This window comes from Engystomops pustulosus, chromosome 3, assembly GCF_040894005.1.
Source record: "Engystomops pustulosus chromosome 3, aEngPut4.maternal, whole genome shotgun sequence".
In the NCBI taxonomy this organism is placed as follows: Eukaryota; Metazoa; Chordata; class Amphibia; order Anura; family Leptodactylidae; genus Engystomops; species Engystomops pustulosus.
In genome coordinates, this window is record NC_092413.1 from 162,910,266 (window position 1) to 162,934,600 (window position 24,335).

General features: G+C 38.2%; 1 protein-coding gene across 2 annotated transcripts in view; it reads right to left on the reverse strand.

Moving 5' to 3' along the window:
* Positions 1-295: 295 nt before the first annotated feature.
* The window catches only part of SKIL (SKI like proto-oncogene), a 36,141-nt gene continuing 12,101 nt past the window's right edge, over positions 296-24,335 (reverse strand). For both annotated transcript variants that reach the window (XM_072142829.1, XM_072142830.1), the window contains exons 3-7: positions 21,668-21,762; positions 15,176-15,420; positions 11,821-11,981; positions 11,016-11,240; positions 296-9,063 (exon numbers count right to left, since the gene is read on the reverse strand). In XM_072142829.1, the coding sequence (XP_071998930.1) occupies positions 8,902-9,063; positions 11,016-11,240; positions 11,821-11,981; positions 15,176-15,420; positions 21,668-21,762 (888 nt within the window). In that variant the 3' untranslated portion in view covers positions 296-8,901. The remainder of the gene's footprint in view (positions 9,064-11,015; positions 11,241-11,820; positions 11,982-15,175; positions 15,421-21,667; positions 21,763-24,335) is intronic.

Below are 24,335 nucleotides of genomic sequence, written 5' to 3' on the forward strand. Positions count from 1 at the left end.
CTTGCAGCGCTGGGGTCCTGGGTTCGAGTCCCATCCAGGTCAACATCTGTAAAGAGAGTTTGCATGTTCTCTCAGTGTATGCCTTGGTTTCCTCCAGGTCCTCTGGTTTCCTCCCAAAACATACTGGTAGGTTGATTAGCAGGCATCAAGAGGCTCAGAGCGTCCTGATGTATCCGGTGGAGGGGCAGGGCTTGCATTATACACCAGCGCAAAATGAGTGTCCCCCAATTTTCATGAATACCAAGCTAATAAGTATGGAAATATGGCATTTAGCAGTGAAACAAGTACAACAATAGAAAGTCACCACATCATGTTTTATTAAGATCTGAATCCACCAGTGGTAATTCATATTTACAAGGAATGACAATGGAGAACAGCACAAAAATACATTTTGAGGTATAAGCAGAAAGCACAGTATGCAATGTTGCAATATAGATATTCCCACACTTTGTAAACTGATTGACCAGATAAATGCATTTTGTATTGTTTCTAACCATATAAAACACCTGTTAGTTTCTTGTGAGGTAGAGGACAGTTTTGATTCATGTAATTCACAATCACAGTTACTTAAAGCATGATCTGTATATACATCATTGGCAAATATCCTAAAGCGGAGGTTTGTGCTGTCTGACAACCACTTTCTTCGCTTTAGGCATTTTACAGGTATCACTTATAACAAAGCAATGTATTATACATGCTCTTTATTCAATAATTCACATTTTACATAGGTTATCATGCAACATAAACAGCTTCTGAAGATTATGCATGAGAACATAATATAGCTTTACTGAAAAATAACATCTTTCTTCATCCTCAAATAGATCTCTTTTTCCTAAAAGGCATACACATTAAAATAATACATGATGAGTTCCCATGTGTGTGCGTTATCGAATGCAGGAGTGCTGACTTGTGCAAATGTGCATCAAATTGCAAGTTCAGTGGGAGCTTCAATGTAAGGAAGCAGCAGAATAAGAATCTCTACTTAAAAGTGACAGGGCGAGGAGAAAATATGTATTTCTATGCAGATTGCATATTTCAGGTGGTGCACAGGAAACCCTATCTATATACTTCTATTCAATTTTTTTTTTATGGAAAAAGGAGAAATTTACCAAAGTCTAGCGCAGGAGCTAAACACAAAAACATGTCATCTATTAGAAAAAAGAAGGAAAATGATGATGCATTTTGTATTATGGCTTTACCTCGAGGATACTTTTTGCACCTCAATATTTACAATAAAACAAAGATAAAAAAATGTGAATATTCTCTCCAATCTTTTGAATAGTGAACACTGCAGGTACTTAGAGGAAGAATTGCACTAAGGTTGCACTCACACAAATGCGTGATTTCTCTTGTCCTGTATTTCCGTGCTGTATGAATCCATAAATATATAGGTGACGATTTTCCTCCATACGTGCACGTATATATCCGTATGAAATACTGTGGGCTGGAAAATGATGGATGGATGACAGAATGCACTTCCCACTGGTTCTGGACACTGCATGTATATACGGTGCACAACTGTATGCAGCAGGTATGCAGCCTGTATTTTACACGTTCCCATATCCTTCCATGGGGCATACAGAACGGAAATACATGAGAAAATAGGTAATTCTGATATTTTTATATGGCTTGCTTACGGTAAGGTACTGTGGACAATATGGCCATGTAAATGGAGGGCGTAATGCCCATTGAAATGACTGTGATCATATGTTATCTGTATATACGGCGGCATATACGGCCATCGTTCGTGTGAATGCAGCCCAAGATTAGATTGGCAGCCTTGATATCAGAAACAACCCACAAGGCCCTATAAAAAGGACCATGGAAAGTTCCAAGCAAACTTTGCATATCTGATGCCAAAGCAATTATACATTTGGCCTCTCAGCAATGGACTCTATGGGGGAGATTTTTAGTGCTCTAGCATATGATAAAGACCTGCCATCCCCCCATGGCGATACATCAATAGGCGTAGACCTTATGATGTATCTGCTGGCCGTGCTAGCTGGTAGACAAAATTACACCGGGTCGGACCTGGCATAGATTTGAGTAAAAATCTGCAATCATTCAGCAGTGAATGTTCGCAGATTGTTAGAAAGTGCACGGTCAGGAAAGCCCCATGCCGGCCCACTCACCGGTGGCCATGGTGTGAAGGTGGCGTAGTCACCAGAATAATCATAACTTCTTGCTGTGCGCAAGAAATTGTGATTGTTTCAGTGCTCCTACGTCCGAAAACTGGCATAGTAACTCTGCTACATCTCCCACTATGACTCTGCTTCACAAGATAAAGATCTGATAAAACAATAAAAAAAATCTGGGATAACTGCAGTCCTTCTTTGGATTTAATAGCTACAGATTCATATTAAACCATGAATTTTTGAATACATAAAAGATACAAAATACCCATTAAAACTAAACCTGTATTCTGCTGGTTCCTTCTATACAAAAAAGCAATGTGCGACACTAGGTTGGTTCCCACCATGCTCTGCCCAATCAATGCTAAAGCCGCCACACTGTCACATTTCTGGGAAGAATAGCGCCATGCAGACTTAAAATTCTCTGTAATTTTATTGAGAATACAAGTACTATTAAAATTGACATATGAGAAAAGCAGACAAGTCCTTTTTAATGCAGGAAACATTCCCCTTTCATTGCCTTGTAACTTATAAGAAATCTTAAGGAACTAGAATTAGCTTTATGGCCTCTATAAAAATGCCAATTATTGCCTGAATAATTTAGATGCAGCTGGTCTAATGACCAAGGCTTATATTGCACTGAATATTTACTTTCACCAAGTATAAATTGCATAACTAGATGGAAATTGCAATTTAAGGAGAGAAAACAAAAAAAAACACAAACAAATTAAATAGTTTCTTAATATAGCAATACACAAGAATAGCTTTGTATTAACAATACACAAGGAAGGAAAGAAATCTATGCAAGCTACATATACTCTTGTACACTCTCTTAGCAGCATGAATTTATCCATAAGTCAGGGATTCCCACAATATTTCTTATACTTGGACTATTTGGCAGTGCAGGAAAAAGCATTAAACTAATCAAGAACAGAAAAAAGTCTATCATTATAGTATAAAGGGAAAGGAATGGGGCAAAGGCATGAAGACAGCCTCCCTGCATATACACATGGCTTAAAACACATTTTAGGGGTGACTAGTAGCTAAAAAAAACTTCAGACTAAAAGGATTTGATCATAGGATGGGGACTAAATGCTTCAATAAAAAAAAAATAAAAAACTTTCATGCAACTTTCCTATAGTTTAAATTTATCCATATATCAGTCACACAATAGTCACATGAAAGTCATAACTTAACCACACACATATCGATGTAGCCCAAGGTGATGAATTAGTTAATAATATTTTGCAGGTGATACTTATGATGTTCTCTTTACTGATATAAGCAAATAATCTAGATGTGCAAAATGAGCTGTGGATTTCTGTGCAATTCATTTCTTACATTCTCCTATCCCACTGCTTTTTTTTAATTCTGAATAGTAGCGATTATAAAGTGCCATGTTGAACCCACACTGGCACAACATTGAAGGAGTTGTCAGGGTTTCTGATGTATATCGAAGGGTTCCAAAATGTCCCAAAATAAAACAAAAAAATTAAATAAGAGACAATACAGCTCACCGGCTATGTATAGTCCAGACGGAGACGCCAAGCGCTCAGCGTGTAGAGGAAAGTGGTAGAGGTAGCACTTGACAGTATTACATCACTGTTAAAACTAAAGATGTTTATTTCAGTTTGTTAAAATAGTACAACAGAAATGGTTATAGCCGGCTCACCCACGTGGACTGTATATTCCACCGGAGCACGGATCCTACACATACGATTCAAAGATTCGATCCAGCTATATCATGGAGTTGTCCAGACATAAGTGGGATAATTGAGAAGTCTTTTTAATTGTCCCACTACTGTCTGGATGACTCAGTAATATAGCTGGATCGATGAAGTCATGATCTTTGAATTCCGAATGTTAAAATAGGACTTACCTTTCGGCTTTATGCCTTCCTTATAGTGTACTGTAAGGAAGGCATTACGCGGAAACTTGAGCATGTCAGTCCATCTCTGCTGTACATAACCCATTACCAAGATGCTACTTTAACAAGCTGAAAATAAACGTGAAGTTTTAACAGTGATCTGTACTGTTGAGTGCTGGACTATCGCTTTGATCTGTGATAAAATAATAAAGCTTATTGGCTTTTTCCCCAAGCGATCCAGCAGTGCTTTGGTCTTTTGTTATTGACCACCTGACTTCTAAAGCAAATCATAGGCAGCTTGATCACATTCGGTGGTCACGGGGATGACGTCTCTGCAATGGAAACCATCAATCCAGTGGCTACGGGGCAGCACCACTCATTTACTGACTGACTGCAGCAGTCTCATAACAAAGCCCAGAAGCATGGCAGGAGCAGTGGGAGCAAACCCATTAAGTTTAGACACCCAGAAGACGACATGGTATGAATGTGAAGGAGCCCAAATCATGTACATTTGAATATAGGGATATATTGATAATGATATATTACAAAAGGTCATATAAAATAAATTAAATTGCTATTGGGATCTCTCACGGTTAAATGGAATATTCAAACAAACAACACAAAGACTTTTCATATATATATTGAAGTACAGCTGTGGCCTTTACTTCATTTTGAACTAACTTGTTTCCTTACAAGAGGAATACGGTCTATACAAAAATATTTCGTTCTATTGCCCCCATTCATTAAAGCGTGCATAGATGCTACCTTGTAATATTTGTTACCAAACGATTCTCATGTCAGGGGGTAGAAGCCATTCTGCTTCTCTGCAAGTTTGATTTGAGGCAGTGACATTGTATAAAACATTCACATTATTTCCTGTTTTACGAAATTCATTTAATTGTAATATGGAAATAGTTTTAGAATTTCCACAAGGTAGGCATAGGCAATTTGTGGATCTTCAGTCTCCTGATACTAAAAGTCCTTGTGTATAAGGAATACAAGTGTCACAAGAACTGAAAGACAAGGGATGCCCCACATTTTTACTTCAATGGGCACAAATACGAAGATACTTGCGCTCTATCAATGCTGTAAGGTTCTAGTTTCAAACAGACATTATTTCCATTAGCAGCAGCTATCTGTTTCTTAAACCCATTCACACCACATAATTCCTAGTATACACTCAGACACTACAATTTTCCCCCATACACCACTATAAGAAACAAATCCATTTGTGAATTCGGTACAAATCTGAAGATTTTGTGGCACAGGTTCCATTTTTTTTCTGATGTTGCCATGTAAGTTGACTGTAAAAGGGCCTTCTGAGGCTCTGTCGCCCAGGGGCCTACTGAAACCTGGAGCCAACCCTGCCCACTGGTAATATATTGTTTACAAACAGGTAGATTTACCTGGATACACAAATATTGGCCACATTGGAGATATGTAAATCTGCGTGTGCGTATATCCCTTAATATTTTATTACTCTAGTTACATTTTACAAATATGGGATGTAGGTTATAGACGGAGATAAATCAGTCTATAGGTATTTGATGGGGAGCTGCAGGACATTCTCATAACCCCTTAAAATTTCAGCCTAGGTACCTGAAGCTATTTTGTGTTGTATCATAATCATAGCAAATAAATTTCAATGTGTGTAGTTTACATGCTTCAAATGTGTAGCCCTATTCTTTTGGGTAGTATTTTTTTTTTACTATTTTTTTTTTTTTACTAGAAAGTCTAATATGGCTAGAATATAGGTTAACCAAATGCATACACAGATACATATCAAATCTTCTTATAGGGGGAAAAAAAAGTCTCAATGTGCAGCAGGCAAGCAATATAAGAATAGTTCAAGCCGTAAAAGTTTAGCTACTGCTTCCCTGAGTCATAAGTCAGTCTTTTACTGTACTCATTGCACTGTCTAGATACCCTGGCTGTAAATATCATATTTTGTGTAAGGGCTTCCGATAGAGGCCTGGGTAAGGGGATTATTTATGCCAGTGTTATAAATATGTATTTCTCTATTGCTATGACTTTAAATTAAAGCTAAAATATGGAGACACAGAGATCTGTGCTCCAAAAGAAAGATTAACAAAATGATGATTGCTACCTAATTATAGAAAACAAATCACAAGTATTCACAAAACTTGGCATCGTAGCAGAATTTATAGTGTATGTTAAAACTATATAAATTCTCATATGAATTGCCAATATCAAAATGTAAATGATGTATCCTTTTCCAGCTCTGACACCTACTTGAAAGTAAAAAAAAAATGATATTTAAAGCCTCTTTATAAGCTGGGCTTGGCAAATCAAAAATTTTTTATCAATTATTTTGTCTTTTTCAAAGAAAAGTCAATGTGTTAAGAATTGTGCATCAGTATCAAAAGCAAAACACTTTACACAAATATACAAAAAGCATGCTGTATCAAATACACCACGTGAAAATACAGAATATATCGTCTTTACAGGTGGCTTAGAGGACTACATACATAAGCAATCAATGTATGTTCAGTGAAGCTTTCAGAGCAAGGTGATGTTGATTCAGCAAAAACTTTACAATATGTACAAAAAAAAGAAAAAAAAAAAAAAAAGATCACTGAACACAAAATAAAATGGCACCTCTATTATTCAGGATCATAATGTGTAGAAAAGAAGATCATGAATTTATATAATTTATTTTTTATATGCCAAAAAAATATTCCACTTTAAATAGCTGTATATTTACACAACAGGCATAACAGCAATAAATAGAAAAACACAAAATAAAAATCCTATTTGAAAAAAACAACATAGACTACATAATGTATTTTTTTTTTTACAGAAGAGCAATAAATAGAATGAGACGTTGGGATATCAAAAAGAATTAAGCATGGACTACTAACGTCTTTGTAAATCAAATCTTGAAGGGTTTTCTTTTCTTTTTAGATTTCAAATCATTGAATAGTATGTTGTATTGCAGCATTATTACAGCTCTGGACAAGACAGAACCATAATATAGTAACATGCATGAGTGCTGAGGAATAGTTCAGGCAATTATAACATCTGTAGTATTGTCGCACTCCTTGGCCCCGCTGCTGGTCTTATCACCCAAACTGGGAGCAATGTCTTATATAATCCTGTATAGTCGAATTAAAGGGGCTGCATTTGTGGCTATAAAATGGGGCCACGGCATGGTTGTCTGAATTAGACATATAAACCATTTCATTTCACGTGATTTTGGTTGGTAATATTCTACAAGCAGAGGAGAGGTACCACAGCCCAGCAGACGTCACAACATGCAATTCCTGTATTAGAATATGCCAGGAAACAAATTTTAATAAAGAAGTCTTAATACAAAAAAGCTATATTTAGTAGTGGCATGGCACCTTGATGTTTCACACTTCTTTATCACCAGACCCAACTGTTGTCTCCCAAGTTGTAATAGTTAATAACAATGCTTTGGCTATATAATGGCTGCAATGGTAGGTGATGTTGCTACATATATAGGTATTTACTTTTAGTGATGGATTCCAAGATATTTCATTGTGCCCACATTCTACATCATTCATAAGACTGATATATGTTATACTATGTGGCCTGTAAATCTTGGCTGTGCAAAATAGTAATTTATGTCAAGAATCTATCAGACAAGTGACCACTGTCCATAGCACTGATAAACAGGAGTGTAAATGGCCAAATAAAGATATCCGGGCACTTTTCTGAAGCCCCAATATCAATGTTTGGTCAGAACTTGCACTCCAATGGAAGCCACGCATGGGTTATACCCTAGAAAACTAGTAGTACACACAGAAATAGATCTGAACTTGGTTTTTCCTTCCATGTTATCACAATAGCTCACATGATTTATAAATGCATCTGTACAGGTTTTGATATATGAGGCCAACTACCATGGCGAAATACTCATGTCATGAAATGCATTTTCTTCTCCACCTTATTATTTGAGGAGTCTCTGAAAAGCACCCAGAAGAGTCAAGGAAAGTGAGAAAGGGTTAGAAATAATATTGCTTATTCCGAGGGAGCAAAAATAATGAGCAAATTCTAAGGGTACGTTTCTTATACACTTCTTGGGTGTAAAAACTGAAACGTTCTGAGAGCATCACACAGACGGTCAATAATCCTCAAACAGAATATGTAATTTCTTATTATAAATAATATTTGTCAAAAGGAAAGAAAAACTGTTAAAGTGTAAGTACAACATGAGGAAATTCTAGTCTATTACATGGAGGCTGAAATCTCAAATAAACTCTGTGCACAAGTGGTTGCATTTGTAGCCTATTAAAGATGGAAAATTCAAACAGTATGAATGCTGGAAGATGATTGCACAATGTTGATGAATGCATAGAAGAATTTTACTAATGGTAAAACACAGGTTATCGTTAACTAGACCCTCATAGAGCTGAATCATTGTTATGAGGGGCTCAATAACAGAGAACATTTATGATAACACCCAGTAACAAAGTCCAAGATAAAACAAGTAGCAGCATTGTAGTATGGTTAATCTAGTAGTAGACAAAGTAAATGTCCAGCAGCTGCCACACATATGGAGACAGAAAGTGCAGTTATGATGTAATGCTGGAGTATAGTGAGATCATAAATCTCTCAGAGCCTTGGACACATATGGGCTCTTTAGAGTCTTACGAGCCATATAGCAACAAGGAAGGGACACAGGTTGATGTGAAGTTTACAGTACTGCAAAGGTCAAAACCATAGGGAAACTTCCATAGTTAGTGGGACAAGTACTGACAGATATCCCAGTAGTGATGTGATTCAATGCAGCCCTCCATACTTCCCAGCAGAACCAGACCCAACCCATATATGTAGCATTATATTCTGCTCACAATTAAGTCCAAGCCACCATATAAACCCTGTTAAGTATCATGACTTGTCAGTGAGTTGCATCTTCTAGTCGTCATTACCACCCTTAGCGGACTTCAGTATCTGAAGCTTCAGCTCTTTTATCATCAGCTCCAATTTTTCCCTGGCTTCCCGCTCTCTCCTGAGCTCATCCTGCAGCTCTCTCCGGTCTGCTTCCGCCTGGTCCAGCCTCTGCCGCAGTTCTGTCAACTGCAGAAAAAACACATCGATTATATAACATTTCTATTAAATGGAACCATTCTATCATTATCATGAATAAATAAACTGACCAAATAAATAACTGATTAGCTATAACAAAGTTCTCGCGCACCAAGGCATCATACTTTTTTCTCTCCCATGACATCTATTGAGGGAGGAAAAAAGTGATTACACTTATAAGTGAGTGTTCAAGCCTGGGATATGCATATATCATGTAAGGCCACATCACTGGTTTCACTAAATTGTTGCATTTCCATGTAATATATTTTAATTGAAGTTTTGCTACCACTTAAAGGGGTATTACCATCCAGCCATTCACATTTAATTAAGTTCATTTTCCATGTGTAAACATTTAATTGGATGTCTTTAAAAAAAAAAAAAAAATGTTCCTGTGTGAAGATAATTTCTCATAAATGTCGCCATGTTGTCCCTTAGAAACGAGATAGCTTCCTCGGATACGACAACCTCACATTTTGGCCAGACATGCGCTATTGAGCCCCATCTGACCATCTGGATTCTGCGATCATTACCATAGGACGGCTGTGGGACCTGCAGTAAATCCCGGACATTACATATACAAAAACCTTTTGGTTTCTTTGTGCAATCACTCAACAATTCAAATTCAATAAAGAGTAAGAGATTCCTATTTTTCTACTTCTGGGGGGGGGGGGGCAGGGTTTATTTTTGTTTGTTTTGGTTTTTCAATTACGTATACTTGCAAGAACTTCTTGTTCTTCACCTTCTTTGTGTGAAGGCACTTGTCTCCACGAGACATAACTTAGGCTGGACACACGTGTTAAATGAGAAACATTAGATCAATGTCAATCAAGCAGACTGTTTTATATGGATTTTTCATTGATTTACTGTATATGTGGACCTCTTTACTTCCCCCAGTGGAAAATTGTGCACTACTGAAGTATTGGGCATAATATATTTTTATATGTCTAAGGCTGCATCTTAAGACTAAACATTTTTCGAAAAGGGGCAAATATGGAAAAATGTAGTTAATACAGTATAATTGGAGTCACTCTCTTACATGCTGGAATTATGTATTATGTACAGGATAACCAAAAGCACTGAGGTGTCATTACAGGCAATATGTCAATATTCTGCTGACAGACTGTCATGAGGTGCACAAGGTGTCTGTATCACTGCAAACAAGTTCACATGTAGATATTTCTAGGCATACACAGAGGGTTTTTGAGGAAAACCCTTTCTAGTCCTATCCTCAATGTAGAATGTTTCCAAACAAAGTCTGCCTTAAGATACATCCACCAACACAAGCAGTGTAATGTTTTGTCTGTCTGTTTTATAGACATCACCAGAAATAAATATTTTCATGACTAGAAATGCAATTTTATAAAAATTTACATATCTAGTAGTTCCATTAAGTCAATCTATATATCAACACCCCCATAAATATCATTTTCACACATTGTCAATTGTTTAAGAAGTGTAAAGCCAGGTTTATGGAGCAGCAGGATCAGCAGTAAAGGGATATGTACAATGTATTCTATGTTTGTGCTTACAGCCCATAATAAAAGTATGAGTTCTTACTTTTAGCGCACACTACCAATGGCATACTATACACATAAAACTAAAATGTTCGATGAAACTTCTCATCATATAGTCATGTTGTATCACTAAGCCATATCTTTATGGTTAATACAGGTCCAACCTCTGGATCATTGTCCCTGATAGTAAGTTGGGTGGGATTCCTTGTGCAGCAATAATGTGATAGGAAATCCACAGAGTCTTCAAAGTCAGGATAGTACAGCCATAACCAAACCAATCATATAGTGATCCTATCCTAGAAATAATCCATGACTAAGCAGGGAATAGCCATTTAAAGTGAATTATACAGGAATAATTTGTACTATATCGAGCCGAAAATTACAAAGCCCTCCCAAAAAACCTATAAAGTACATGCATAGTCTTCTCACCTGGTTTGCATACTGAGTCTCCTTATCCCGCTCTGTATTGGAATCACAGGAACACTTCTGCTTCTTTACTTGTTTGAGCTTCTCCTCCAGGTCTCGTTGCTCATCATACAACTCCTCCATCTTCTGCATGTGCTCTGTTTGCAAACATTCAAACTCTTTCTGCAAGTTCTGCTGCTCCACCGTCAGTTCTTTCATGGCTTTCGAGCTGCTTAGCATTTCAACCTCCTTTAAAAGGAGAAATCAAGAGTGAAAGAGGATAAACACGCAAACGTTGCTATCTGTCTTTAACACTAGATTTTCAATATTGCAATAAAACAATAGGTAGTGGTATGGTTGAGTCCTGCTAATCTTTCTTTTTATATATTGTCCAAGTCACAGAACTGAAATAAAATTATGTGACTTATACTGGCCAGCTTTGAGCAGGCTTATTACCCAGAACTGGATACATAGTTTTACAACTAATAGAAGCCAACAATATTTTTGTCAGGCACTTAATAGAACAGTTGCATAATGCAGAAAATCTCCGTTTTCTATACCACATGACTGTACACTAATTATTAAATGATTTATTCTGGGAACAGGAAAAGTTTAAGAATGACAGTATGAATGCAGTAAACGCCAACTTGTTTCAAGCACTCATGCCTGCATACTGCCTGGTATAAAAACTACACTTTCCAAAAAGTATAACACCAGACCATATGAAAAGATGAAACCTTCTATACACCAATAAAAAGACATGTATATACAGATTAATAACATGAGCAATTGCAAGTGTCTACATGTGCTATGTTGGTTTTGTAATTACCATCTGGATTTGGTGCTTCTTCTGTAGAATATAATTTAGTTTTTCTTGCTGTTTCAGGAATGTCTTCACAACTTCTTCCATAATGTGACCCTTGTCATCCTCACATATGTCGTCCTTATTACAGACTGGACTGTCTTTTTCACTATCCCCAGAGCTGGCGTCTACAATAGAATAGGTTGTGATGATAAATATACATTGAATACCCTTTACGAATGTATGTATGCTTGGCACCTTAGCTGCAAACAGCAGTCTTTATTGTTCAGTAGTCTCACAATGTCACAATGAATATGAGAACGGGCGTTATTGTATCCCTAAATGACAGGTTGAGCATGCACACTGCTCCATTCACCAAATTAAAAAAAACAGATTGGAAAGTCAAGTACCATAGAGATGAATGGGGCAGCAGGGCAGCTGCTCTATTCATTTGCGAGTGCAGCAGGATCCCCTTCTCTTGATTGGTGCTGAAACCCCACAATCGGGTGGGGAGATAGGGAATAACCTGCTGTTAAAAGGGTATTACTTTGAGATACTTTCTAGTGCACCGGCTTCTGTATGGCAATTTCTATGATGATGTAATTTTGTATTGAATGCCATTTACTTTATTGATTAGCTCAACATTGTGTGCACATACCCGAATTAAAAGTTGTTACATCTCTGGGCACTCATTTGTCATTTTATGACTAAAAAATTAAGGGTTATTTATTGTTCACCACGTTGCAAATTTGATATATCCAAAAGAAACAAATAGAATGCCCCCTAAAGGGTTTTTATGACTTTTTTTGATGTATGCATTATGTAAAAATACAAATTAATGCCACTAATAGCCGATCCCAGCTTTTAGCTGTAATTTCAAAACATATATTGTTTAACAGTATGAAAAAAATTATATGCATATATTGCCCTTAGTCACATTACAATCCAGGCTCCCTGTGCTAGGTACTGAGCCACCTTACAGCTTTCCGAATATCCCCTTACATAACATGTATTATCGCCCCATTCACACAACTGTATGTGGGCTGGTGAACCGGGCACAATTTGATACGATTATATCACGGCCACATAGAAATTTATGGCACTCGGTCACAATGCATCTTAAAAACTGAAAGTGTGAAAGCACCCAATGAGTATACAGCTAGCCAGATTCTCTGCTATCTCCTTGCCATCTTATAAGCATGCACTGAGCCCTAAGCAAACCAATATTTTTATACTATTGTCTATTGATTTTGCAGCATTTGTGAAGGAAAATTAAATGGCAGTCCTGTCCGGCACAGAGATATTGGGAAGGCTGTAAAGGGAGAACATTGGGAGCATTAGATTCTCTGCATCTTTTATAGCCTGTGATTGTTTAATAAATCTTTTCAGCTACATGTCTCTGTCCATAAAGAGAAGCGTAAAGAAGCAAATAGTTCGATTCATGTGGTTTACCCTTTGCTATAGCTGGGTATACAACAGGGTAGAAATAATGTGAGTGGTGTCATGAGATTCACAAGGCAAGCCTATAAATAGATCTCCTCTATGCAGCCATCTCAAGTCTTCTCTGCAAACTACTCAGACATCAAGGATTAATGTAGGAAAAGAATATCCTTCATTGTGTTTATCATCCATTTGTCCTGTGATTTCTTACGCTGCATTCTACATTCCAAAAATGATATAATATTAATGGCCCTCAAAAGTCATAAACCAACATACCGCCAACCACAGGATTATCCTAGGTTTTAGGAACAGAATTCAAAATTAGGGAGGGGGGGGGGGGGTGGCAAAGTTTGTCTAGTTTAAGCTGTCCCAACAGGGGCAGTGTATAAATGCTGTTTTTAGGATCCGTCATGTATAAAAATATTAAGTAGTTTGGAAGTAACTAGTCCTATCCCAAACATAAGTGGTAAATAAGAACTTCAGAAAAAAGGTTGGCTTCTCTTACATTAGTAAGCAGCTCCTAGTGCGTTTAAGGGTGACAGGTCCTCTTTAACCATCTGTATCTCCAGTTCTGAAGAACTTATTTTTAATATGACATAACTATGGTTCTAGCTACTATACAACCAAAGATCGGGGTGTCTGAATTGACTGCCCACCCGACCCCATGCAGTCTCTTAACTTGACTGATGACTGATTGTGCTTTTTTTAGACTTTGGAGGAAATTTTCTATCGGTAAACGGCCAAGATCATATAAAAGAGGGAATTCTAGAAAGAACATTTGATATCCTACCTGAGGCTGGTAGCAGTTTCATTAAGTAAAATCTTGTGACAGGTTCCCATTAATGCAGACTACATTTGGCATTATTATGACTTTGGTTTGCCAGACTCCAATCTAAGAACAGCAGGTTATAGACTAGAGGCACATTTGTCCCCTAGTCCCTACTTTAGGGACTCAGTATAGCTTATGTGATGTCGGTTCCTCGCCTTCTTCTTCTCTATTGCAATAGGTTCCCTTACAGTAATGCATGCACAGAGGTGGAGAAATGATATTTCTCTGCAGTTAATTATTTTAGGGATTTACCCCTTTGCTGGGAGGGGGAAGAGGTCCTACACAGTGTAACAGCCTGTGAAGCTATGGCATGCAGGGGCTCTGGCAACTCCCACCATTCTGACTCATTAGCATTTTTTTTAAAATTTGGCCATGGATATAAAAATGTAAGGAGATTATCAAAGTCATGGTACCCGGATCTATGAGGAAGTGTCCCTGGTTTATCCTGCTCAATTTTGATGTTAGATTTTCTTTAACGCAGCTAGAGGAGAGCACTACAAATTCATACAGGTATCGCTGTTGATGAGAGGCCGGCGGTGACAGATGGCACTAGGCATTACTTTTATGCCCCCTGGGGCCCATTAAATAAAAGTAAAATATCACAAACAATCCCTTTAAATAAATAACAACACAATATGGAGGAAATCTGCACCTTTGTATCAGAAAATTAAGCTTTATATGCTAGAAACAAAAAATGAGAATTGAAAAAGATAAAATCAGACATGTAGGTGTTCATAATAGAGCAGCATTTGTTTATAGAAATAATAGAAATGCCCATTTATTTAGCATTCAATCCTTATTTTATAGCATCTGGCACATTAACTTACAGTAAGTGCATTTTTAGCACTCAAAAATAAAAAAAAGGGATTTTAGTAGTATAAATCATCTTCGCTATAGCTTTACTGACAGATGACAAATCCATCATTCAGCATCTCTCTGCTACGGTGTCTCCAGTACAGCTGAGCGGCAGTTTTCATGTCTTATCATATTATGTCACATCCTCAGGGACAGCAGAACAATCAAGGAGATAATTCCACGTATCACCAGAAAGCTAAGCTGTTAATCAGGGCATCTCACAATATTCCTTGGAGGAGCATAGGCTCTGGTACTTACGTTGTTTATTACTGGACTCTTTATCGGTTTTCAGATCTACGCTCTCCTGCTCCTCCATGGAGAGGTCAGGGTATGAGGTAGCAGATTTATGCTTTGTGCTCCGGGCCTGGTTTTCAGACTCCGCTGCTGACTGCTTATTGGTTTCTGCTTCCCTTCTTATGGGTTTGGAGTCCTTACACTGCGATAAAGCAGCAGAAAGGGACACATTTGGTGCCACCACTTTATCGTACATGTAGAGATAGTAACTGAAAAAGACAAAAATAAATTTAAAAAAAAGATCTTTAGTCTATCCAAATTTTATGTAAGATCCATACACATAATATGCTGCATAATTACACAATAAGAAACACTTCTTAAAGGGAACCTGTCACCAGGAGACACATTTTTAGCAATCCCCCAGTCCCCACAGAGCATAGTACATACACTGCCAAAGTGTTTTTGTATAAAAAAAAAAAAATAGGTTTTACAGAAAAAAAGATATGTTATATGGTACCTTTCATTAGCATCTGCTGTGTGACTAGGCAGTTGCCTAATGGGAACTCCCTTGGGAAACATGTGACCTTTTCAAATATATGAATAACTCTCCACGCTCGGGATTGGCTGTAGAGGAGCAGGGGGCGTTGCTAAGCCCAGAGATGGGTGTTTTCATATATTTGAAAAGGTCACATGGAGGAGCTGTTCCCCAAGGGTGGGGGGACTGCTCCTTTCCAGACCCTCCCATTTGGCAACTGCCTAGTCACACAGCAGATGCTAATGAAAGGTACAATATAACAAATCTTTTTTTTCTGTAAAACCAATTTTTAATACAAAAACACTTTGGCAGTGTATGTACTATGCTCTGTGGGGACTGAGGGAGTGCTAAAAATGGGTCTCCTGGTGAAAGGTTCCCTTTAAGGCCTCATCGCTTACTTGATCAACCTGACATGTCTTATGAAATGCCTATTTTCTCTATGCAGTAACAATTCTGGGTCCCCAACTCTGTATTATATAGTTAGTATGTTTTTTTCCTAGTCAGCAGTGTGTCCACACACAATCCGGCACAGACAGCTCTGTATAAACCTATCTGCTCCTTGACATCAGAATCTTTGCAGAAAATTTATCTTGCATATTGAAACAAGTGGACTGAGAATCCCAATTTTTGAGCACCACGTAACCTCTGATGAGTGCGGTACCTTAGCTACCTATATCAGAATCTTTAACATGATAAGAAATTAAAAAACTATGACTATCAGTAACCAGTATGTAATAAATAAACTTTAAAGCAAAAAAAACCCTTTAGGAGACACACTGCGGACAATAAGCATGACTGCTTGTCATGTGCGTTCAGAAGAATGTCAATTTAATAAGATCTTTGTTTTCTCTCCACTTCCAGATAAATAATGTCCGTTCAATCATCCGCATTCACCGACTCTCATAATGTAATCTAATTCAGACTTTAAGTAATGCATTAATATTTATAAAGCATTTGTCTCGCTGCAGGTAGCCAGTGTGGAAAATTAGCTAGTATCAACTGGGCGGGAGAAATACACGCCATTCTAGCAGCGGGACTATGTAAATGACCTAACAAATGTCTTCATTTAGTCGCCATATTTTCTTTCAAAACAAATTAACGTCTTTCCACCTGATTTTACAACTAACAAATAATTTATCTGGTAACAGACTAGTCATTGGCACTACTACAAGCATGCTACATTACAGTGACACATCAGCAAGATCAATGGTGCAGTATGTGAACCAGCGTGGAGATAAAGGAATAATTCTCTGATTAACGGAGAAGAAATTGCCTTTTTTTTCTCCTATCCACAGGATACAAGATAATTGTCGGAATGGTGGGTGTCCAACAGTCGGGAACCCCCTAGATTGGCAGACATATGGCTTGTCCTGTAAACCGTGTTGTAGCTCCATGGATTGTTAGGGGACTTTAGGCACAGCTTACAGGACAAACCAATATTGAAAATCTGCAATACATGGCAGCAAAGGGGGACTTGTAAGTAAAAATTGTTATGATACCATAAAACATAACACAACTGCACAAAGGTCATGAAAGGGTTAAGGCTGAGTCGCTTCCATAACAGAAAACACGTTAATGTATGACCCATAGGATGTGCAAATTTTGATGAACAGTAGAACTATGGTCACCAAGCACGGTCCCTACATTCTGTGTGCTCGCTTCAGTGCAAGACAGAAATAAAAGCTGATGATAAGTGGGGCACTGGGTGTCAAATGTAAAGACCAATAACCTCTTTAATTATCACTGTCATCTAATACTTTTAGAAAAGGAAAACTTATATCTGATCAAAGTGATGCCTAAACTCTTAAAACCTATCAGTCATAAAGCCTCCCCTACCAACATACTCCACATTAATTGAATATTGTGATGCACAAGAGAGAGCAGGAGACCATGATTGACTATGTCTATCTCTGTCTATCAGCTTTGACAGGGTTCATCTTATTTCCCTAATGCATTTTAATGCTTGATCTAAATACTGTAGGAAGAAGAAAGATGAGAGCAAGCACAGCAGTTACAAAATGAAAGGTGTTATGTCAGCCTATTAATTTAGTACAGACATTTGTCACGTCCCTTACTATTTTAAATTAACGTTGTGTAACCCTTCAGTTTATTATCTGTCACAGTAAGATACAAGGCAGGCTCCAAGCAAAAATGCTGTACCCCCACTGCATGGCATAAGCCATAAACCCAGAGACGTTTCTGACAGACATCAAAAGTATCATTTAATATTCCATGCAATACTGGAAAGCTGGGGAAAAAAATCCAAAATGTGATGAAATTGTAAAAACAACTTGCACCTTTTTCTTAAAGTGATGCTGTCAGCAGGAATGCCTTTTTAAGCCGGTTAAAAGATCTAATATCCTTTGCTATGCTGATTTTAAAAGTGACTTTTTCAGCATTCTGAATACTGTGCCTACATTATAAAACTTTATTTCACATTACCTGACTCCTTAGGGAGTCCCAGGGGTGATGAGGTGGAGGGAGGGGTTTGTCTACTCTCCTCCACCCCTTCCTTCTTTCCATCATGTGCCTTGAAGAGGCAGGGGTGGATGGTGTGGAGGAGAGTACATCAAGGAGACAGATACGGCATGCTGCAGCTATCAGCACATAGCTTATGACTTGATGTCGCTCTGAGCCTCTGTATACAAACAGACCCCTTGGGGCCCATAGTAAAAAAGAAAGAGTAATTGATCCTGGACAACCTCTTTTTTATGGGAGAATATGGGGAAAAGTGGCATTTTGAAGATTTAGCCTATTTTTCCCATTACAGCACTTATGCTATGGGATATCTTAAAAGTACATTATGTCTCGTTTAAAAGTTACACAGGAAGGATTGTAGAAAAGTTTAAATTCTGCCATGTTATCTGCAAGCTACTGCACCAAATTTCACCTACGATATATACAGTTCCCTAGGGTGCTCACATTTGAGGCCTATCCACAGAATGTTTGTGGTGACTGCTGAGACATCCTAGATGGCTGGTTAGGTGATATATGATTCCCATATCTGGAAGTGGGATATAGAACACACATCAAAAGGCAGGGGGCTCCATTCTGGATACTAAACAGTGCTCTAGAGGTGTGACTTGTATCTGACATATCTATTTCTTCATGTTGATATAAAGACCAGTATAATATCCAGGACCAAATCCTTACACAGGAAAGATTGTCTAGTAGCGATATGAGCAAAAGGTAGCCTTATCCAGCAAAAGACTGAGAATGGGAAGATCAGACCTTGAAATGATCTGAGTCTGAGAAGGAACATTAGAAAGAGAAAGCTTAAGGGCAGGCTCTCCCCAGACAGCGAGCTTCAGCAGCACTGATGTGGGGCTCCCTAGTGTCATATCTCTGTGGGCTGACAAGCCAATAGGCGGCTGCTGCTATTCGTAGCTGCAGGATGAAAGGTAATGAGGAGAGCAGAAGGTGAACTCAAACACAAGACCGCATCTTAACAATGGTCAGGGAGGACACTAAATAACACAGTTTAACCCCTAGGCGCACCAGGACGTTATAGTACGTCCCCGGGGCTAGATGCTTAGCGCACGGGGACGTTCTATAACGTCCTGCTTCTGGCACCGGCTCACGAACGGAGCCGGTACCAGAAGCAGCGGCTGTCAGCTGTCTAGTACAGCTGACAGCCTGCGCTAACACCCGCGATCGGAGCCGGCTCCGATCGCGGGTGTTAACCCCTTACACGCCGCGGTCCGGATCCCCCGTGCCGCTTACCGGGGGATCCGATCCTCTGCCGGGCAGCTCCGAGGACTGGCATGTGCCCCGGAGCTGCCCGGTCTCCATGGCAGCCAGACCCCTTCCGGGTCTGGCTGTAAACTGTCTGAGCATGCGCAAGCTTGCTCAGACAGTTTACACTGCTCTACAATAAAATAGTATTGTAGAGCAGTGTATTGAACTTAAACCAGTGATCAGAGCATCACTGGTTTAAGTTCAAGTATGTATAAGTAAAAATATGCAAAAACAGTTAACACTACACATTATAATAAATAAAAAATTAATACATAAAAATATAAGCCCCTAAAATGTCACTTTCCCATAAAAAAACTTAATAAAGTATAAAAAACATAAAAACACAAAAAAACCCCGCATATTTGGTATTGCCGCGTCCGTAACAATCTGCATAATAAAACAGAATTGTTACTGGACCCGCACGGTAAACGCCGGAGGAAAAAAACGCAAAAAACGTTCCGAAAAAAGATAATTTTTAATTAATACCCTATAAAAAATGCTCTAAAAAGTGATTTAAAAAATGTTATGCACTCCAAAATAAGCCCACTAAAAAGAACAACTGTTCTCGCAAAAAATAAGCCCCTAACAAGATTTATCTGCCAAAAAATAAAAAAGTTATGCATATAAAAAGATGGTGATGCTAAAATGAATAAGATTTTCTCCAAATTAGTTTTTATTCAGTACAATTGAATAAAATACACAAAACCCCCACATATTTGGTATCCCTGCGTCCGTAACAATCTGTATAATAAAACAGAATCGTTATTAGATCCGCAAAGTGAACCCCGTAAAAAACAACCTAAAAAAACTCTCTCTGATAAAGATGATTTTTTATTAATGCCCTTTAAAAATGCTCTAAAAAAGTGATTTTAAAAAGTTACGCAATCTAAAATAAGACCACTAAAAAGAGCTATCATTCTTGCAAAAAATAAGCCCTTAAACAGATTTTTGAGGTGAAAAATAAAAAAGTTATGCATATGTAAGTCGGTGATGCTAAAATTAACAACAATTTTGCCAAATTACTTTTTATTCAGTAAAAATGGGAAAAAATAAAAAAATATATATAAATGAAGTATTTTCATAAACGTGGCGACCCAAAGAATAAAAATAATATACTATTTTCATGGTATGGTTAACGGCCAAAAAAAAAAACACATAAAAATTTTCCTAAAAATTGATGATTTTCATTTCCTCCACCAACAAAGAGTTAATTAAATCTCACCAATTAGCTATAGATGCCCCAAAATTATGTATTAGAAAAGTGCATCTCATGTGGCAAAAGAAATAAGCCCCTATAGGTCCTCATTAAAAAAAAGAAAAAAATTATAGCCTGTACAATGTGACAGCAAATCTGCTCCGGATGGCGCCTCCTTCCCTTCTATGCCCGGCCGTGCGCCCATACAGCAGGTTACCACCACATGTAGGGTATCGGTGTACTCGGGAGAAATTGCGTATCAAACTTTGTGGAGCCTTTTTTCATTTTATCCATTACAAATGTTTAATTTTCCACCCAAAATGAGTGTATTGTGAAAAAATATTACAATTTGCAGACTCCACCTCCATTTTGTTTTAACCCCTATAAAACACGTAAAGGGTTAACAAACTTCTTAAAAGTGGTTTTTCATACGTTGAGGGGTGTAGTTTCCACAATGGGGTAATTTACGAGTCTCGCTATTATTTAGGCCTCTCAGTGTCAATTAGAAACTGTGCAGGTCCATCTAAATACAGGTTTTGGCGATTTTACAAAAAATGTGAAAAATGGCTCCCAAATTCTGAGCTTCATAACATTCTAGTAAAATATGTGGAATCTGAAAAAACCATGCCAACATAAAGCAGACATTTGGGAAATGTAAGTTATGAATTTATTTGGGTGCTATGACTTTCTGAATCAAAAGTAGAGAATTTAGAACGTTGAAAATAAAGAATTTTTCAACATTTTTGCCAAATTTTGTTTTTTTTCATAACTAAACGCAAAAGATTTCATCCAAATTTTTAAACTAATTTGAAGTACAATGTGTCACGAGAAAACAATCTCAAAATCCCCTGGATATCTCACAGCGTTCCAAAGCTATAACCACTTATAGTGACACAGGCCAGATTTGAAAAATGGGGCCGCGTCCTTTAGGCCAAAAGATGCTGTGTCCCGTAGGGGTTAATATAGAAGTATAGGCTTGTGGCAAAAATGCTTTGCCATTTTGTTTATTCATTATACAATGTATATACTTTCGGCAGTCTGTACATACCTCGGATGCAGCAAATGAGGTCGGCTGGTGCCATCTTCTTCCTGCTTGATAACTGGGTACCAAGAAGGCAACTCCAATGTCTGTATGTGTTCAGTCTAAGAAACGAGACACAAGAAATTATTAGTCCTTTTTCACCTAGAGAATATAGAGAAAACTGCAGCTTTAAAAATAGCCGTCATTTCCATCCACATAAAATAGAAATAAGGAAAATTCCTTTTAGGTTGTCCCATAACAAAAGTTGGTTACTGGAAACAGAGAAACTATTGCACTTGTCAATGGGGTACGCCCCAACACAATTGGGTGGGGTGGGGGGGGGAATATATCAAAATCGAGCACAACAATTTATTCTACGTCAATTCACCATCCAGACCCGCTGGACATGATAAGGAGCATTGTAAACCAAACATACAGGCATACTGGTGCGTCCCCCATCTGGCAGGATCTGCTGTTCTTTTAGCTTCTTATTCCCTTGCTTTTAACAAAAAAGGGGCTTTAAAAATTATGCAAATGAGTCTGAGGGAAATAATGGAGCCTGGACCCCCTCCCCTCTGGAGACTGATTTGCATAATTTTTCAAGCCCTTTTTTTCTTAAAAGCAAGGGCATAGGAAGCTTAAAGAAAATCAGATCCTACCAGAGGGGGCACACACCAGTATGTCAGTGTGCTTGGTTTACAATCCTTGATGTGGTGGAAGATGTCCTTTAAAGTGTTTATATTAATTTTTTTAATTTGTCGAGTTGTACTGTGCACCTCCTATTAGCTAATCTAGTTTAATGTGTCAAATTAATACATTTTGGTGCACAGACTTTTTCATGTGAGCCCAAGATGGAAAAGTGCCTACAATTGGCACAGAATCCTGGCGCAGAGGTATCCCCAAAAGTGTCTTGGACTTCATGCAATGGTGAGTGTCAGCTTATCCCCACAAAACAAGGCAACCAATAGTTGCAGTGAAAAACATCCAATGTTGGTGGATTTAAACCCCAGCAAATTAGCTGCAGGGCACCCACTAAGGCTATCCCCCAGCAGTCCATCCCACAATTTCCCTACCCTAAGGTCGTATTCCTAAGTGGCGACTGGGTTGCATGTTGAGGCAACATTGCATTTGCATCTCTGTTAGTAAACGCAATGCAGACACAATGTTACTTCAACATGTGATTGCAGGAGGAGTCTTTGCATTGTGTTACAAAGCTCAACGCAATCGCCACTTGGGAATGCAGACTAAAGAGTTTTCCATTAAAAATATTTCTCTTCTATCCACAGGATAAACATAGGCCGTGTCCGAAGTCACTTTGAAATTATAAAGACCTCCACAAAAGTTCAGCCAATTGTATGGATCCAGTGGATAAGGGGAAAAACACACTTGTGGTTGAACTCCCATCCTCCACATGCACTTGTACAATTAACTTCTATGTATATGTGATTGTACACCAGATATCACCAGTACAACATGGCACTGGTCCACAGCAAATAACTGTGCAGTGTATCATTCTGTCTGTGGGTTTGCTGTGTTTATCTAAGGGAAAGTACAGAATTAATCATCGTATACAAGAGAAAAGGCCTCTAAAATAACGCAACGTGACACTCGTTTCATCTCAAAGACAGCGTGACCTTTAGTAGGTGCACCTAGTTCTCCAGCCGCCTTGATCACACACAGCAGTCCTGTAGCACTGGATGGCACCGGCAGATCCTGCTGCTTCAGCAAACACAAGGCCACAAAACCAGCACAATGGAGTTTTGGGCACAACCTTGAGATTATGCCCACGCTATTTACATAAGGGAGGTGCAGCTTATGACAAATATTATGAATCTTCTGCAATGTCTGCCGCTCCATAAGGATATATTCACACGCAGCAGATTGCATGGGGCTGCTCCATTCATGCAGAAACTCGTATGCTCGCTACCAAAACAACCAACACGACATAGACACTTCTGCAGCAAATCTGTAAGTGAACAAAGCCTACACAGACCTAGCTGTAGCATTAGCATTGTGGTGCACACATACAGCCAGAGGAAGCTTCTTACATACTGTCCCACAACAATAAATGACCGATAATTAGTACAAATATAACGTAATATAATTGATAATATACTGATATGTGCAGTAGGCCCTTGAAGATCCGCCAGCAATATTTGCCCAAAGAAACTATTACAGAACAAATATGCTTTATTTTATAATTTGCCTAAAAGGCCGCTATAATTGTATCAATGTGTCAAAGCTAGAACTCTAATAACTAGACTAAAATCCTAGTAAAAAGCTTGGGGTGGGGGGAGGTCTAGCCTGTCTTATTAGCTGGCACCTAAGATAAGAGTGTGATGAATATTACTGAGGACACTTCATACCTGATTTTATCTGGATAGTTCAAACAATGAATAAAATATGTAAGAAATCTCATTGAGAGAATAATTGCTATTAAACCCAAGAGGGTTATGAATTTTTTCTGAGGACTGAACATTTCTGCCTACAATAATGGTTTTCAGATGTATTAACACAATCCTCCGGTTATACACTTAATACTGCTTTTCCAGCTATTAGTATTAGCAGAGGGTCCCTCCAGGCACACCCTTCCCTGTAATGTGACATTGGGTGTGGAGAGACACTCACGCACACGGCTTAGTAATAATGCCTAGAGAGCAATGCACTTTATTAGACCTGGACTCATGGACAATAA